The sequence below is a fragment of the Lycorma delicatula genome, chromosome 1, assembly GCF_047948215.1.
Source record: "Lycorma delicatula isolate Av1 chromosome 1, ASM4794821v1, whole genome shotgun sequence".
NCBI classification, from domain to species: Eukaryota; Metazoa; Arthropoda; class Insecta; order Hemiptera; family Fulgoridae; genus Lycorma; species Lycorma delicatula.
The window spans coordinates 333638258-333658799 of NC_134455.1; the positions used below are offsets into that span (position 1 = coordinate 333638258).

The 20542-nt window shown below is 30.3% G+C and overlaps 1 protein-coding gene across 3 annotated transcripts in view; it reads right to left on the reverse strand.

The window, feature by feature from the left end:
• Positions 1-20542, reverse strand: part of LOC142334278 (RNA-binding protein lark-like) — a 45762-nt gene that overhangs the window by 7183 nt on the left and 18037 nt on the right. Inside the window, exons 5-8 of one of the 3 annotated variants that reach the window (XM_075382191.1) lie at positions 14635-14679; positions 10208-10322; positions 7409-7707; positions 5460-5504 (exon numbers count right to left, since the gene is read on the reverse strand). In XM_075382191.1, coding sequence (XP_075238306.1) covers positions 5460-5504; positions 7409-7707; positions 10208-10322; positions 14635-14679 — 504 coding nt within the window. The remainder of the gene's footprint in view (positions 1-5459; positions 5505-7408; positions 7708-10207; positions 10323-14634; positions 14680-20542) is intronic. The other 2 variants (XM_075382192.1, XM_075382193.1) reach the window with 2 other exon arrangements.

Genomic DNA, 20542 nt, shown 5'->3' on the forward strand with positions numbered 1-20542 from the left:
TTAGTAAAAAAGTGTTATGAACTTTATTTTGGGTGTAAAGTCAGGGACCAAACAGGAGTTGGGCCCCACATATCTGTTGTTTATAATGTTCTATGCTTCTCACTGCATGGAAAAATTGCACATGCCACGTGCTATCCGTATGGTTTGGAGGGATGCAAATATTAATAATATGATAAGTCACTCTTCTGACTTATTTCTGCTTAATGGGATTACGTCAAAATCAAAACATACAGTGATGTATCCTAACTTGCACAATGAAACCAGATCCACACTGTGAAGAATTGCCCACACCAAAGCCTCCAGAACATGTGACATTAGATGAAGAGAGCTCAGACTCTGACGGAAATAAGGAAAAAACGAAACAGATTCTGGTGATACAATTTTTGAACAAAGCAGTTCATCTGAGCCTCATTTCCTGACTTGAGAAAATCTTTAACGATCTCATAAGAGATTTAAAGTTATCAACAAAAAAAAATCTGAAATGCTTGCTTCCCTGCTAAAAGGATGGAATCTTCTTCGAAAGAATACAAAGATATGTACTTATCATAATTGTCATTCTGAATTTAAAGACTATTTTTATGAAGAAAACAGCTTAATGTTTTGTAATGAAATTTCAACAGAATGACTTGATCATTGATTCCTCTACTTAATTTAAAAGCTGTGTCTCTGTATAATGGCAATAAATTTTCATAGGTACCTTTGTGGTTCACTCTGCTAGTATGAAAGAAATATATATGAAAGCTTTAAATTTGTACTGCAAAAGCTTCAATATGCAGTGTATGAATGGAATATTTGTGGTAATTTGAAGGTAATTGCACTTATTACTGGTCTGCAGTTTGGTTACACAAAGTACTGTTGTTTTTTGTGTAAATGAGATAGTGGGGACCGAGAAAATGATTAGAAAAGAATGGCTGAACTCGAATCACTCATTCCTGAACAGAAAAATGTGAAACATGACCCATTGTTTAACCTAAAAATTTGTCTACCTCCATTACATATCAAACTAGGATTAATGAAGAATTTCATCAAGGCCAGGATAATAGTCCTGGGTTTCATGTACTTAAAACAAGTTTCCTAAAATTAGTGATGCAAATATTAAAAAAGGAATATTTGTGGATCCAAAAATATGATCATAATGCATGATGAAAAGTTTAAGGAACTATTGAATCCACTAGAGAAAGCAGCTTGGCAAGCATTCAAAAATGTTACTAGTTTTTTTGAGAAATCAAAAGACGGAAAATTCCTGTGATACTGAGAACGATCTCATAACATCTTATAAAAATTTGGGTTGGAATATGTCCTTAAAAGTACACTTCCCGCACTCGCACTAGATTTCTTCCCAGAATATTTTGGCACAGTGAGCGATGAGCACAGAGAATAATTTCATCAGGAGATTTCAGCCATGGAAAATATGTATCAAGGGAAATTGAATCTTAATATGCTGGCCAATTATTGTTGACCATCAAGAGGGATTCTCTACAGGCGAAATACAGCTGAAAATTGTCATTTCGTACTTTCTAGGCAAGTCAAATCTTTGAATATTGTATAGTTAAGATTGTAAGAGTACTGAAATGTTTGAAATTATAAATATACGTCTATCAGAAACCTTGCGTGATGGGGGAAAACAGATATCATATTTGAATTTAGGGGAAAAATACTATCAGAATCACATATTTTTCTTCCCAAGAAAAAAAAATCTTTTTTGTTCCCCAGTGTTAATAAATTGCAATTACATGTGGTATTGAGTACATCACATATCTAATTGCATCTGATAAAAACTACTAACATCTAGGTTACTGAATTCTAAGAAAAATCAGAAAGATAAAAATATGATAAACTGGACAGCGCACTTATTTCTGACTAAAATGAAAATTTTCATAAATGGAAATTTCAAACTAAAAACCTGAAACAATAATTTAAGATTTATTTATTTGCCTTAATAATTGCAGTTTAAAAAAAGACCACATAATTTTTCCCCATAATTAACAGGAAGGAAATAACTAATGGTTGTAGTTAAGCAAATTGTCTAATAAAAGGGGATAAATATATTTTAAAAAATTAACCCTAGATGAACCAACAAAATTTTGTTAGCTTTAAGAAAAATGTACAAATGGCAAAACTAAAAAAGCAAGCTACTAATTACGGCTCAAAAATCTGACTTTTATGGAAAAAACTATTGGTAATTGGACTTTCTATAAATCCCTATTGTTTAAGGAATGACAAAAATCTTACTGTTAATTACATGGCAGATTGTTGAAACACATATACCTTCTGAAATCATTAATGTGATATACATGCAAGTAGAATGCTGAACTAAAAAAAAAATTATACATATTTTATTATCGATTAAAAAATGGTTAACCAACTAAAATTAAGTCAATCTAAGAAAAACTGTTTCTCCATTTTTATTACCTAATACAGCACAGGTCAGAGTACATACTTTCAGTTCATTATTAGTATTTAACGGTCCTGTAAATGGTAAAAGTTTCCTGAAGAAAAATCCTATCTATTTTTGAACTGGTTTTATATATGTTTTGGATTCAGTATACATCAATGAACAGGAAGGCATGGAGTATATATTAGCAGGTGCAATTCAGGTTTTTTAAAAAAGCTGGAAATCAGTATAAATAAAATACTGGAAGATTGTTTAGGCAAGATGGGCAAATGAAAAAAAATATCCAAAAGACAATTTTATGTTATTTATCCAATAGAAAGCAAGTGAGATATACTGTAACCTTAAGGAGTTAGTTTAACCTTTATATTACTCTTAAATGCTAATTACAGTAGTGTATAAACATTTTATTTCTATGCTGTTTATTTATAGCTGATTATATACGTACTACTGAAAATCCAATGAAAATGATGCAAACAGCTGATGTGAAACAAAGTCAGTTATGAAACAGTGAAAATTAAGTTAATGTTACTAACATCCCAGACAATTTAATGTACACGACTCAAGAGTAATTAAACTTACTCAATTTTACAGGGGGGAAAATGTGTAAAATAAAAATTTTAATTGAGTATTACACATTTCAGATTTAAAATTAAAAGAATCAAGTGTGAAATAACATAAATAATTGGAAACCTAATATTTTACAATAAAAAAATACAATAGTTAACTGAAGACAACAGATATTTACCTTACTGAACAAGCAACCAAGCGTATGAAGGATGGGGAAGAGCAAGTGAAATACATTGTAAACTAATTGTGTTATTTTAACCTTTATATTATTTAAATGCTTAATTACAGAAGCATATTTTTTATAAGCTGAATGTATAACGTAGGTATTATTTGGTTATTTAGCAATTTTAACCACACCAATTCTTTAAGTTATCCATGTAATATGTTCTTTGGTTAATTAACAATTTTCATACCAATGCATTATCAAATTTTATTTCATTTTTTATTACAAAATCAAATTTCTGTATTTTTTGTTGTGCGTCTTCAATATATAATAACAGACAACAATCCGCAAACGCATTTGAAATTGTTTGCCTTTCTGAGCACACCAGTATGAAATAATAAATAGCTTCAAAGTGTGGTGTTGGACTAGGAACAGTGAATGAATGCTATTTTAAAACAATTTAAAGAAACTGGTTTCCTTTTCACCTCTAAGGAAAGGCAAATGTGGCCATCAACTCCCGAGACTTGAACCCCTTGAAAATCTTTGGCCGATAATAAAAAAAGAAGACAAAAGTGAAATCTACCACAAAAATTGACATTAAAGCAATAATATCAGTATAGTTTCATGATGAAATAAATAAAATAAAAAATACATAGTACAGTTGTTGAATCAATGCCAAATTGTGTACAAATGTAATTAAGAATAAAAGAGGACATATTAATCACTAAATATTCATGAATTTGTACAGGTATGATATTTTTTTCTAAGTTACTTTTTATTAAACATCTCTGTTCGGAATTAATGAAAAATACTACACACATGAACTACATGTATGTATGTATGTATATGTGTGTGTGTGTGCATGCATGCACACACATACACACGCAGAGGGGGGGTGATTGAGAAGGGGTGATGAGCTAAATCTCTGTTAGATAACACTGTAAACAGAATTGGAGATTAACAAAAGCAATAAAACATACAATAACCAAAATATAGGTAAAATATGTACCACAACTGAAGCAAAAAATAAATCAAATAAAAAAGTTCCAACTTAAAGATATATAGAAAAAACCACCAATACTTATTTCAGGATAAGACTAATTTTGTCTCGCATAGTTTACAAATTCTTCTCATTGTGTACAAGGTGATTTCTGTTTTTATGCTGAACACAGACTTCAAATTAGCAAAGTTTTGTTTTGGAAATGTTGCTCTACCACAATTACTTTTTACAGAAAATTATCTCCAATTTATTTTAAAGTTATTTGACATCTTTGATCTCAAAAAGCAGTTCATAGATTGTAATTGCAAAAGTAAGATTACTCTCGATCTACAAAATAACCTATATCTCACTTAAGTCCATCTTGGAATTACCCACCGCCAAACAAACAATCTTGTTTGACTTGTTCCAAAATCTAAATAACAATAGTTTTAAAAAAGGATGTCTACTTAATAAAAATAAAAAGATATCAAATAATAAATTATAATGGACTTTTCATTACAATATTCAAAGTATCATACCTAACAATAATATCAATAAATCAAGATCAAGTACATATACTAGAATAGAAAAAAGACACGCTACATCTCAATTCTCTGAATTAGACACCCTGTGCGCAAGAAAGGATAATTGTGAAACCTACTTCTACTGGGTAAAACTTTCTTTTAATTTATTTGCACTGAATGACATACTTTAGGTCTTAATTGCAGTAATCCTTTTACTTAATACAAAACTCCTTTTTCTACCTTTTAAATTAAAAATGTTAATACACAACATATGTAACCTGAAATTTTTCTAATCTAAAATTGAGTCCACATGCTATATTCTGATTTACACAGGTTTTTATTGTAATTAAAATGATTATGTCATCTTTCATCCTCAATCGAGATATTTCAAACTCTTATTATGGAATATTATGTACAGAGATCAAGCAAAATAAAATTATAACTGCCTTCTCACCAATTCTTATTTATTAAATTAATTAATTATTTTAACGTATTAAGTTTTTCCTACTTGCATATTATTAAAATGTAGTTTTAAAAACAGACAGTTAAGTAATATTTAGGTAATTTCGCTTTAACAATTTTGATAATAAATGGAATCATAAACAATAAAATAATAATTATAATAAAAAATGTTCACAAAATCACATCACACTTTATCTTAAAAAATTATCTATTTTAATTATAAGCACAACAATTTAAGATAAATTTGCATGATTTCAAGATAATGGCGATAAACCAAAGCATATTTAAAAAATCAAACATCACAAAGAAGTTCAAACAAATAAAAAATGAAAGAAAAACAAAAAACCCACAAAAAAATAATCAACTTACCTTCTGTCATCATAATCCCTGGTATAGTCATCATACATACTGCGACTGAAATTAAAAAATAAAAATAAATAGAAAGGGTACTAATTTAGAAAATATGCACCATGACAGTTTTTTTCTAATAAAAAATACAAGCAATTCATTTAACTGCACCAGTAATAAAAAAAAATATAAAAATATAATTATAACAGGTTAAACCTGCATATTAATTAACTTGAGCAATGCTTAAAAAACATTTCTCAACCAAAAAAAAAATATATATATATATTACATAGAAGTTTATTCTTGCAATTCCTCTTCACGGGTATCTTCTAATCCCACTCTATAGAAAGTTTAATTTAGTCCTACTGTTTGATGAATTTTAACTTCAAAATTGAAAATTTATTTTCGACACACAAGATCATTAACTTTCACCTGAAGTCACAGTTCCCAGTGCTTATAATAGGTTGTATTTGGGTAAAACTAACACTATATATTGTAAACATTTTAATTTCAAATACAGTAAAAAGAATTGCTTGGATTTCATATAAGAACTAAACTGTTGTGACACTCATTCTCTAAATATGTACCATTAGAAATAAACTGGCATAGAAGTGCACCAAGAGCCAAAACATAATATTATAAACAATTACTTGTAAAATACAACATCCATCTTAATTTTAAATGGTTGTTTCCAGTAAATACTACAACACAAATCTCTGTATTCCTACTCTATTTAGCAATGTTCACTCTCCTCCAACCATTACAGTTCCACTTCTACTTTGTAAATAACTGGATTAAAGTGTGCAGACAAGGCAAAATGTCACTTGTTTTTATAATCATGTGTATTTATTTCAATGTTTAATAAATAACAGTAAAAACTTGAATAAAAAGTATTTTTGCTGATATGGGTTACTAAGATCCAAGGGAATAAAATGTTATATGAACAACTTAAGTTAAAAATATGATTCCTTTGAAAAACTATATCCTTGCCATCAAAATTTATTTTTAATCAAAAATTAAACATACCCTATTACTACAAAGTATATCAAATAAGCAGTTTAGTCTATGTTCGATATCTACTTTTAAAATAATCTACTAATTCAAATCAAGAGCAACAGCATCTTCATAAAAATAAAAAGGTTAGGATTAAATATAACCACATATTAGAACAAACTACTAGGGCACTGTAATAAAATACTGTTATTTTGCTAGTCCACCAAAATAATAACAAAGACTGAACCATAACGGTTAACAAAATTTTTTTTATTAATTTTATTTAATAAAACCACCGATATATGATCTTATATTCATATCATAATATTGATTATGAACAAAAATATTCATATAAATAGTCCGTAGTATAATCATCAGTTCCTTAAATATAAATTTTGTGTAAGAACTACTGAAGTAATTTTTATACCTAACAATATATCAAAATTTTTAAAGAAATTAACTTTAATTTCAGCAGATGGACAATTACACTATAAAAAAAAAAAAAAAAAACATTTAACCAACTGGTGGTAAATAGTAATACTAACTTCTTAATTCCATGAAGGCATTCGGTTTCTTTGATCATGCAAGGTAATAAATTATTAATAGGTAGTTGTTATTAATAGGTAATAAGAGATCACTTCAGTAGGATCGTAACTCTTTGTAAGAGTTCTACAAAAAATCTTTAAAATATCTCAGGAACGTCACTTGTACTATAATGAAAACAAAAGAACCCTTGTAATTAAAAGTGATATCTAACTAGCAAATCTTAAAATGTGAATTTATGCATTATCATCTTTAATTCAAATTTTAGTTATGTTCTTTGCTATATGAATCTTAGAATGCAAATGGATCTGAAAAATAAAATGCTACAAATGTGTGATCTAAAGTATGCAAAAATATGCAAACACAAAAGTTCTTCAATCAACATAGAATTTTTTAATACTTATTCAAAGGACATTTTTCCCCTCAATTCTTACCTAAATCGGGAAGTGCCAGACGGCGGTGATCTTCTGCTGAACATACTATAATCATTTGAACGATCAAATGAGTCACGAAGAGAAGACGGTGGACCACGTATACTGCTGAGAGGAGGAAGCTCACGTCTAGCCACAAGGGAAGGAGGATGAGGCATGAAGTCCCTGGATCTAATAGATGGAGGTGGTGGTGGGCCAAGGTCACGTGGTGGTGGGATAGGTGGAAAGCGGCGATCAAATGAATCACGCGAATCATCAAATCTTGAGCTTGGTCCATCATAGTAACGATCATAGTAACTATCCTGAAAAATAAATTTTACAAAAGAATTAAACATAAAGAAACATTTATTATTTAATATCTAAATAAAACTAAGCAGGAAATCTAGAATTTAAGACATGATATTTTCCAGATTAAGTAAAATTTAAATACTTAAGCTTGAAAACATTAAAGCATCAAGTATTTTTAAAAGAAGGAATATACCCTTTTTATGCATTCACCTTATTGATGCAAGTGATTCAAAACTGTGCAGCAATACCTCAAAAGTTGATTAAGACTTTATTGTTATCAAACAAGATCCTAAAAACATGTCCAGAAACAATTGTTTTTGTTATGGATAGTGAAATATATTACAATTTTTATTTCAATGGCATAAAATAAGTCATATACTGAAATTCATGGAACCTAAATTATGTGCCAAATTTAAATGTTACAGTATTTCTAAGAAAATTGTTGCTGTTCCAAAAAATTGGGAGTACACAGAATTTTTTATTTGTTGTAGATTGGCTCTTTTACGTTAATCAAAAAGAAAAAAATTGTAGAGATATTCTGAGAAAATTGATGTAAATAAAGCCAATGAAAACAAATTCTAGTTTCAATCTGACTAAAAAAAAAGAAAACCAGACCAAATTATTGAAATTTGAATAGGACAAAAATCTTCCATAATGCTAAAATAAATAATAATTAAAAATAAGAAAACCGAATTAAGAAAAAAAATTTTGTTTTACAAGTACATAAACAGCTATCAAAAATTAAAGATTTGAATGTTGTTATGCGAATAATTTTGAGTAGTTATGAATAGTTGTTAGTTATTCTAAATGTAAAAACAGTTAGAACTACTGTTATATGCAAATAAAAACAACACAAATTTATATACATCAGACAAATAATTAATTTAAGGATTAAGTAATGGTATCGCTGCAATTCAAGAAACTGTGGTTATTTGTTATCAACAAATAACCACATCATCGAAATACAAAACTTTAAAACTTCAACTAAATTTAGTAGTATGCTAAAACAAAACTAATGTTTGTTGACAAGGAACTACAAGAAATTCAAACATGAACAAATAAATACTTCATGCTGAACAATTATCCCTTAGTAGAAGCACTACAAGATTGTAACATTTAATGGGTTCGTTCAATAATTTGTTCCTTGTGATACAGACAATGGCACCTCCAAAAGCTACTGTTCAACAAGAAGAATTACCAGACTGGAATAAGAATTTACAGAAAAATATAAGAGCGCAGACAATGAAAATTATTGTATTTCAACAATTAAAAGGATAAGGCGGGTACACCGACTCAGATCAGGAGACATAAATACTGCCAGGAACCAGTAAACAAAAGTCAGTAGTTCTCAGAGGCTGTGTTCAGTGTTGTCATGATAACAGGTGATAGCAGAATAGTTTCACAAGCTCATGTTCGATACAGTTGCACTGACGGTGATATTATGAAGAGGATGTGGTAACACAAGTACAGAATATGTCACAAGTAATCTGGCGTGGACAAGGGGTGAATGTAGGAAATTGTTTGGCAAGTTATTGGTAAACGGTAGTGAAAATAAAACTATTCTAATCGCTAACAACATGTAGGGTAATTCTATTAACAGTAAAATCAATGCTTGCAAAAAATGAATCATATGAACATTAGACAGTTCTATTGTTATCTTTTTAATGCAACATTAGTTTCTATCATTAATTTTAAACGTTCTTAAATTTTCTGTATTCTGGTTTTTATAATTTAACTGTCATTTAAACCTTTTTAGCTGAATTGCTATTTTGTATGTTGTATGTATATAATGTATGTTATTTAAATAAACATCCAGTAACCAATACACTGATTAAAATGGACCAATAAAATGATCTTCACAATCTCATAGCATCACACTTCCCTTTGAGATTGGACGAAACAGTTTTTGTTAATGCTACACACATCATAGCATACAAGAACACCTAAGAAATTACATCATATAAGCTGTAACAAACTTAAAAACAGTGTTGCTCTTATAAAACATGCTCAAGAAGCATGCATGTCATGGTAAATATTGCATTTAACAAAATGACAGCCATATTGAACAACTGCTTTATATATATGTTATTTCTGAAGTACTGCCAAGAAAATTGACTTACCCTGCTTATATAGTTTATGGCCAGCAAATACTATTTAATAATTTTTCTCTGTTTAACAATAATAATTTTAACACAAAATATTCAAATACCAATTATTTAGTGTATCATGAAATATTGGCAATAACATAAAATAACCAATATAAAATTATCCACTAAATGAAAACAATCAAATACTTATCATCTACAAGTAACTATTTAATAAAACAAATATTAGTACCATGCAAGATATGAAACAAACTTATCTATCAAATTAAGCTGTTTGGTATATTATTACTATTAATTTAAGTTTGTGTTTAGAACCTAATTCTTCTCCCTTTATTCCATAATTATAGACTACATTCACTATTAGTATTTAGCATTAAATATGAAAATAAATAATAGAAAGAAAACATACCTTTGCACCAAATCTTGCACTCAACATTGAATCCCTTAAAAATGGTGGTGGCGGTGGTGGTGGATATGGTTCACGTCCAAATAACCGATCTCTGAAACCTCTGTCAGGGCCCAACCTGAAATTCAATCATATTATTATGAATACAATTCTGTAAAATACATATTAAATATTTTTATAAATATAACTATCATTTTTTTGTTCTAACTAAAAAAGAAAATATGATTTTTTTAGTCAAGTTGTATACAAGCTGTGTAAATATGTACAAGTCATTCAATAATTAAAAAAAAATTTTTTAGTGCAGGAAATGCTTAATGCAGGCAACTTAAACCTTTGTAGGTGCTAGTTGACAACCTTGCAAAGTGTTAGTCACCTGTTCGATTAATATTAACATAAACATAACCTCTACAGTCTTAGTTACGACGGTGTGATCACTTGAAGAAAGTACTTTTTAAGAACAGCATTCTGTGATCCGCTTTTTACTTTTGAAAAGGTACAACTGTCAGAAATATTCTCTCAGATAAACAAACAATACGGCAGCAGTTACATGAGCTGTGAGTTGAGAGTTTTTATGCGTGGGTGGAAAAGTTTATAAGTGGCCGCAAAAGTGCGAGTGACAAGCACAGTTCCGTAAGTCTGGTAACAGTGTCGACCCCGGCATTAGATTCTCATATTGATTCACTTCTCCAAGAAGGACAGACGACACAGTAGAACGAATTGCTAAAAATATCTAATAAGTGTTGGCACAACTAATTCCATCATTCAAAACAAACTGAAATACCATAAGACTTGTGCAAGGTGGGTTCCCAAAGAGCTTACCGTTCATCACAAGGCAAAAATTTCACATTTGCACTGAACTCAAAAATTATTTCAATAACGAAGGTGATGCATTTTTAAACAGGATTTTAACCTGTGAAGAAACTTGGATACATCATTTTTAGCCGGAGTCCAAGCATGTAGTGGCAACACCCTCAATCACTTGTCTGAAAGAAATTCAAAACGCAACCATCGGCTGGTAAGGTCAGGTTAACCATCTTTTGGAGAGCCCATGGCTCAATTTTCTGTGATTATTTGGAGGAGCAATGCACTATCAACAGCCTATACTACTCAGCCATGATTAAGAACAAAGTCATGCACGCGTTGAAGAGGAAATGTCCAGGATGGCAGCGGAAAGGCATGCTTCTTCTTCAAAACAATGCTCAACTTCATATGGCACAACTAACGCTGGAAACTAAAGTTCAACGACAACGAAGAGGTAAAGAAAAAAGTACAAAATTGGCTTTAATATCAAGGCAAAGAATTTTTCCTGAGGGGATACGAGGACGTGTAAAAAGATGGGACAAGTGTAGAGATGTTGGTGGGGATTATATGGAAAAGTAGACAAAAAAATTTTATTTATTTAATAAACCATTTTTGCTGTACAACTATTTTTCTGTTTAATTACTGAATGACCCTCATATATCTCTGCAATATATGATATAAGCACTATGTTGTATGTTACTTTTGTAATTTGTTATCAATAAATAAATAAATAAAATATATATTATTGCCATGTGCTTTGTTTACGATGGCAAACGTGAGCCTAGCCAGTACAATATCACAGAAAACTGCAGTCCCAATACACATACGTGCACATGCCTCACCAAGACGGTACTTTTCTGCATTCCATCACATGCCAGCAGCGTTGCAGGAAGGTAAAAGCATTCCCACAAACCACCACCAAGGAAGAACAAGAAGAAAAGCGTGAAGTAGTCTCCATGTTAGCCCAACACTGGACCTCCTGGTGAACGTCAACAATCCCCAGGAACAGTAGGTCCTGGTGACCCACCAAGGGAACTGCTGGGTGCAGATACCACATTTCTGCCAGGATTCAAGCACCCTGATCAGCAACCTGACCCACAGTCCTACCAGCAGAAGCTGGCCCAACAACAGATTGTCCAGTTGAGGGCCACATTCCTGCCAGAGCAGGAAGTCTGACAGGCCTAGCACAAAGCCTGCTACCAGAAGAGGTAACTCTGAAGATGGAGCCATACAAGCACTACTCACGGTCAACTGCCTTGGCCCCACTAGAAGAAGACAACCAAAATCTAACCAACACTGCAGGGCTCTGGGGGCCACCACTACCACGCTGTAGTAGTAGTCCTGCTACTGAAGAGTAGTAATGGCATCCACTGCCAATGAGGGAAATCGCAATCTAATTCCAATGGACAAGCCACAACTCCCTGAGCATAACCAGTCATGCAGAGCTAACATTATCAGAGACCAGCAACCAGACTCAACAGCCTTTTCAGAGCTACCTCATCAAACAAATTGTTCGGCTACCACTACAGAACCCACCAGCCCTTTTCAGGGCTACCAGGCTGTATTTGTATAGGGAAGCGTACAGGACAACAGAGTGTGTTCAAAGGAAATGTTGAACGTGTAAGAGAGAGTTTTGTGTGTAGTTCTAGGAAATCCATTAGGAGGGCTAGCCATGAATTTTCCTCAACTGCAATACGAACCAAAGAACTTTATTTAACAACAAGATTGTGCTCCTCCTCACTGGCAAACGCTGTAGTATGTGATTGGCTGGATGAAATTCTCCCCAACCGCTGGATTGTCACCAGGGACCAGATGACAGGGCTTGTTTGCCATGATCTCCACATTTGCTCGATCTGACCCTGTGATATTTTTTCTTTGTGTCACTGTTACCAGCTGACTTATCCAACTTGAGACACAATATTGAAGCAGCTGTTGCATCAATTACTCCAGACTTGCTGATTAAAGTATGGGATGAACTGTCCTGTTGGCAGGATGTGTGCCATGTGACGAATAGTGCTCACATTGAACATTTAAAGGAAAAACTGTTTTTGAGTTACTCTTTCATTTCTTGAATAATTTATCAAGGTAAGTAAAACTTAATAAATATTACATATCTTTAAACCCCCAATATTCATTCTGAAACACACAGTGTATATATAAAGATATATATATAAAACAAAAGCTATTTTCTGTTTTATATTACTTTGTTGAGAGTTCAATTTAAACACAAAAAAATATTAACATTAAAATTTTCTGAAAAACAGGACTGCAGGGTTTTCAAGAATTTTTCATTTATCTATCTTCTGAGCTCTAAAACTTACACGAGCTTATATAACATGAAGCTGACAAATTAAAACACGGGTTTTCACATTAGTCTCAATAATATTCGTAATTATTTTGCAATACCAAGGGTGGGGGGTGAGGTTCTTCTAAAGTCTCCATTTCCAGATATATCAAAATTCTTTTCTGTAACAATAGTAAAGAATTTTAATAAACATGGACTAATAAAATTGATTAAAAACAATTTTTAGTTGGCTACATAGTGTGATAGCTTATCTGTATCACATATTTTTATCTATCAAATATAATAATTCTCCCTCTCTTTTCTTATGGAAACACATCTTTCATTCAGAGCTTCTTTGTTATACCACTAACACCAGACATGTGAAATTACAAATTATATTTCATGTTTGCAGTTACAGACTCAATACAGTAATATCTACTGCTTGTGAACATGTTTAATTCAGACAATATAATACAAAATCAGAACTTAACTTCTAATTTAAGCATGTTTATAAACTGGTTATAACCTTTTATGATTACTTATCTCAAAAGCACTTTTAAATTTAGATAGGAGAGACTGCAGACATAACCAAATAGACAGGTAATAAATACTACCATCTGTACCTTCTAGCCATGTTATTGAACTGCTAACTTTGTTGTCTGTTCATTCTGAACTGGTTCCTAGTAAACAAAAAAATCTACACCAATTTTCACAGGAGCACCACAAATTTTACAGCTGCTTTTTACTATGCAGCAACTTCTTTTTTGATTAATTTAAAGTCCGATTTGATTTACAGATCTTTAGCTTGTAAAAGGTATCCATTTAGCAAATAAAAAATGTCCAGAAACAAATGTCAATCACAAAGTCATTTGAGCAAGATTCTATAGAAAAAAATTTAAGTCATTTTAAAAGACCCCATATGTGGGTGTTTCTCCTTTGATATGAAAATGTAAACAATTACAAATTAATTTGCATACTACATATACTAAAATGTAATTTGGTTTTAAAAACACTCACTTCAGAAAATTTTACTAGATTTCCTAAACTACTTAATGTCCATCCTTATAATATTTAAATCAATACATAACACTGTCTTTTTTTAATCTGAAGTTTCAACAATTCATGAACCCACCAGACTGCACAGAATTACTAAGTGATTATAGATAGGCTTCTAAGTATGAATGAACAAGTATTATTGACAAGAGAATACATACAAATAAAGAAATGCCTTTACAAAAATAAATAATTCAGAATAAATGAATATAGTCATACAAGATATATTAACAGTTAAGGATTGGATTTTACATAAAAAGCGGTCGTAAATTTACTTATCAAAACAACTTACCCTGTCTTGGGGCATTCTTTTGACCAGTGACCACCTCTACCGCACCTGGATAAAAACATAATGTTTTGATTTATTTCAAACAAAATTTTAAATAGATTATAAGCAAACAGATGCATTTTAGTGTACTCAATCTAAGCACTAACAATAAGAGATATGCAAGTTAATATGTCAAACCATTCATTCAAACATTACTAATAGTGACAATTAAAGTTAAAATTTGCACTAAGAAAAGAAGAAAATTTTAATTTAATCATGTAATACTAATCATCAACATTATGAAGTACTACAATCTAACTCAAACCAACAGTGATTATGTGAAGTTCGACAAATATATGTTCACAAGCCTCTGAGCAAGAACACTGGATATCATTTTAACACAAATTCAATTAAATCAATAAATTGTTTTGCTATGTACATATATAATTCAATTTTAACAATTGTTTGCATTTGATTTTATAGCTAATTCTAGTACTTTTTTTAACACAGCCTACAACAGACAACTGCTAAATGATTTTGGTGAATACCATTTTTTGGATTGATTTTTTGTATTAAAAATCCATAAACTAAACAACTTAATGGAGAAAGGCATCACAAGTTATTATAAAAAAAAACCCTAAAAGCTGGACAAAACCCTAAAAGCTCAGATAAAAACTAATATCAGGAAACCCAGAACTTTGCTAAAATTAAATAACAAAAATATAGTTACTTGAAATGGTTCATAATATCACCAAGTTCAAAAATATATTTTTACTAACATTCTGTCATTTTTCAATTAAGTAGAAAAAACACCAACTTCCATCAAGAAATATGTAATAACATTATGTATAAATCAAACCATAAATTAAAATATTTAAAAAAAAAACATTAGACCAAGCCAGAGATTTTTGAGGTGAATTAAAAGGAAACCAACTGTACCACCCGTATATAAGATGATTTATAGATCAAGATGTATATGTTACAAACTACTATTTTTTTTTTTTATTATCTAAATAAAGTTTAAAGAGACAAAAGTTATTTTTTTGGTTCTAAATTTAAAATAATGAACAACCATAACACTTCAAAAAAAAAAAATTGCAGATAATTAAAATAACTTTAAAACAAGCCCTTTAACAACTCGATTGCTCCATTTTGTACTGAGAAAACACTGAAATAAACCTAAAAAATCCTTTAAAAAAGGTGATTTTCAAAAATTCATAATTCGGTTCATTGTTTACTGGGTTGGTTTTCCTAATTTTTGACATCAGAATTTCAATAATTATACCTATACTTTCAACAAAAAAATATATATAAATAAATGAATGAAAAATAACAATTATAATTTTCATTATTACTGAAGTTCCTTTTGGCAGCAGATGTTTAAATGTTTCATTTGTAAAATTTGCTCATCTGTATATTGTGATTATTAAACGAACATCCTGATCATAAAAAAAAAACAATGAATAAAAAATCCAGAACACATAAAAAAGAAGACATTTAAAGATAACATGCATTATAATAAATGAACATGTATTTTTTTCAGACTTGAGGTCAAATTTTTTTTTTAATATTCATTACCATGCTGAAAATGGTCTGTTGGTAAAAAAATATCACTACAACATTAACATTCACTTTCATATTCATCCCAACTGTTCATTTAGCAAAGTTTCAGTTTTTTTTCACTCTTATTAAAAATTATGTGATACATCCACATAATGTGAAGTAGACATGAATGCAACAGACCTGCCACATTTACTAAGAGTTTTTAACCTATTCTGTACATGAATTACAACTTGCAGAATGTTAATCCCGCAGAAGTTAACACCTACAAAATCATATTATTTACATGCAACGACAAGCTGCAAGATCATATTTTTGGACAAGATGCAAGTATTTACAAGTTCACAATTACAATGTGTAATTCTGTGTAAAATAACTTATGTAAATATGAATAAACCCCCAATTCTACTTTATATCCTCTAAAAAACACAAATATTAAATGGTTACATTGTCAAGCAAGAAATTAGAAGAAATGTCTAACGACACAAGCATTAAACCAAAAAATATTAGTGCTCAAATACTACACACATTTATCTGAACTTTTAAGTATACAACATACATTTACAGAGTTCTTATTTAATCAAATAACTTTTAAATAAATGGAGTGAGATTTCTGATCTCATAATTGGTCAAATATATGACCAATCTTATTATTTTATGGATCCACACACAAGTATGTACATTTTTTATAAGCACATTTAAATATCTCCACTTTAATACTACCCATCTTAAATAAATTCACTCGCATAATAACACTTTATTTTTTATTACAAAGAACATTTTTATCATTATTAGTCCTGTTATTACATATATATATATATCCCGCATGCGTTCATACACCATTCAACTGATTGCAATGAAACTTTGGTGAGTTGTTGTCCGCACACCCGCAAAGGTTTCTGAATTAGTTTGGACCTTGGACCTGCTGTTTGGTGCTGGGTTCGAGATACTTGGAAAAATTGCATTTATGGTCCGGTTTTGCTCATATTCAGAATATATATATATATATATATATATATATATATATATTAGTTATGTGAAAAGAAATATTTTTGCAAAAAACAGAGCCGCTAAGTGGTGCTGGGGTTGAAATATTTAAATAAATTATATTTATGTACCATTTGGCTCATTCAGAATATATAGTTACATGAAAAGAAAAATTCTTGCTAAGAGTATACCCGCTAGAAGGCGCCAGTGTGGAGATATTTACAAAACAAATACATATACAAACACTCTTCTTCTGTATACATAAAATGCAATGTTCGTATGTGTGTCCGCCACACACTAAAAAAACTACTGAACCAATTTAAAAGATTCTTTAACTCCTTTTGACTTAAGATCAAAATCATCTTTGATCTCATTAAATGTCTAAACAAGCAATAATTGAGAGTAACAGTATTAAATCCAGTTATTCTCAATTAGAATTTGATCTAATTTGTAGTTGTACAAATATATATAAATTAATTTAAACACATAAAAAAACTTTACAACCCAGTCAAAGTTATTTAATGTACCTAATTTACTTAATAGTAAATAATTATTGGTAACAGTCACCCAACTGAACTGTTTAATATTTAGAGATTACAATTTATCTCCATTGTTTCCTACCAAGCTTAACTGAATAAGTTAAGGTATTGTGCAATCCCTAATTGAGTTACTGCAAGTAGCTGCTTACAGCAAATCTGGCAATTTAAGAGTACTTAATTTTTTATGCAGCAAGATCTTTGCAGAAATTTTTGCCAGTTTTAATTTTCTGGTTATAACCTGTAAGATGTATGATGTAATGCAAATTCAACTGAAAAAACAATTAATTTTTCAAAATTGGATTACTTGAAAATCAAGTAATATTTTTTAAAAAGTTTCCTTTTAAACTAGGTTAAAAAAGTTTTAACTACAGTTAAAAAGTACGTTTAGAAACTTCCCAACACACCTAATTAACCACTCAACTGTGCATAACCCAGTGTAAAAGTAAGCATCTAAGTAATAAATACAACTTTTTTTAAAATTATACAGAAATTCTCCATCACATCACCAAAATACTATAAAAAAAAAAAAAGTTATAAAAAAGTTGTCAAAGTTCATTTATATAACAAGCCTCTAACCTAGCTTTTCTATTATAATAAAACTTATAAAGCATAATTTCTGTTTCCTAATATGCGATACATGATTTTAATTTGTTTTTTTATGCTGAAAACGAATATTAACTCAGAATCTTTCTATCGCCCATCATTTTTGAAAAATTTTTAAATTGTAAGTAAAGGATTTTTTTTCATTTTTCAACATACAGTAAGCATTTTAAGCTACTATATTGTATTTTGATAGCTCATTTTTTATTGTTTAACTTTGTAAGCTATAAATAAACAATACTAGACAAACAATTAAATCATATCATAGTTACATATTGTGACATCATATCTAATAGTGAAGAATGAGCCTTCATGACAAGATTAATCATGTCTGTACAGGTCAAAACATGTAGCTGAAAACACAGCTGTTGTATGTCTTAAGCACTGGATTTGGAAATGAATTAATTTTGTTCAGTCTTACATTTGTTAATAGTGCAGTGTCATAATGCCTCAAAATTGTGTAAATGATTGGATGCCTTTTATTATATGTATGGCAAGTTTACCGAAAAATCAAAACAGAAAAACATTACGCCTTTAATTACAAAAACATATCATTTGTACTTTCAGTGTAAAATTGGTGACCTCCTCACCATTGGAGAGCTCCTCATATAGTATGCAATAATTGTTCTGTATATTTAAGAGAATGGTGGAAAGGTACAGACAGGCTTTGCCATTTGTGTACCTATGGTTTGGCATGAACCAATGGATCATGTAACCTATTGTTACTTTCGTTTAACATGTGTGTCTGGAATTTCTAAAAAGTCTAAACACACTGTAAAATTTCCTTCATTGCAATTTGCAATCAGTTCCTGAACCTCATGTGAATATGTTTTAAAAGCAAAGATGAACAATCAGGCAGTACTGAAGAAGACAACAATGATTTTGATTCTGAATAATCTTTCAATAAGCCACATCTTATATTATAAGGTGAATTAAATAACTTGTTTGGGATTTAAATTTATCAAAAAATCTAGCTGGACTTCAGAATAAAGACTGCAAAGTTGGAATTTACTTCAACAAAATACAAGAATTTCAAGCTTTTGAGGCCAACAAAAAAAAGCTTTCTTGGTACTTTATTTAATGATGAAAATAATTTGGTTTATTGCATAAATATTGATGAGCTTATGTTGTTGCAATGAGGGCTGGCCCCTTTCATAGATTCATACAAGTATAGTTTAAAAGGGGTTCTACTACACAACAGTAACAAATATCTTTCAATACCAATTACTTATGGTATTAATTTGAAAGACAATGTGATGAAAGACTTTTTGAAAAAATAAATTATGAAGAAACACAGCTGGAACATATTTGGTGATTTGAGTTATAGCTATTTTGTTAGGCATGTAGTTAGGCCATAAGTACTTGTGTTTTCTTTGCGAATGGGACAGCCAAACTAGGAATAAACATTGTTACCAAAGAGTGGAAGAAACAACTTCAAATGGGAAAGATATTATTCATGAGCCCTTAGTTGAACCCAAAAAACACTTTTAACCCCTCACCATATCAAGCTGGGACTAATGAAAAATTTTGTAAAAGCAAGATAGTCCTGGATTTTTGTGATCAGGCAGAAATTTCCGAATGTAAGAGAAGGAAAAATTAAAGAAGGAATATTTGTTGGTCCTCAAATTATCGATGGCTTTTAATCTTAAATTTTTAAAATCAGTTATTTTTACGTAGTATTTTCTGACATCACACAACTTTTAATTTGACCCGAAATTAATTCATCTAGTTGAATTCACAATGATAGGGAGGTAATCAAAGCATAGTTTTATCACTGGATCTTGCTTAACTCATCAATTTTACACACTTTAAAATTACTTTTAGTACGTTTAACTCTTCGCAATAATTGAACCTTAAGTTCATACTCTATAAAAATCACTCCTTTTGAACTAAGCCACATTTTGATATCATTCTTTTTCCAAGACAGAGCTGAAATTTTTTCCTTTTTACATGAATTATAAGGGGCATTATATAAGACAATAACAGAATTATCTTCCATATGAGGTAACGCATCCATCGCTAAACCATTTCTCACTATTATTCATTATGACAGTCTCCTGTAGACTTAGATAAAGAACATTATTGACAAACCCAGTATCACTGTAGATATACAGAATGAGACATTCCAAAGGAGCCTCATTGTTGGTTGATAAGCCACACAGAAAGACTTCTTTTGAATAATTCACACCTTTAACTTTCTAAACAAAACTTTTTGTATTGCCTTCCATGATCCAAGTTTGATCCAT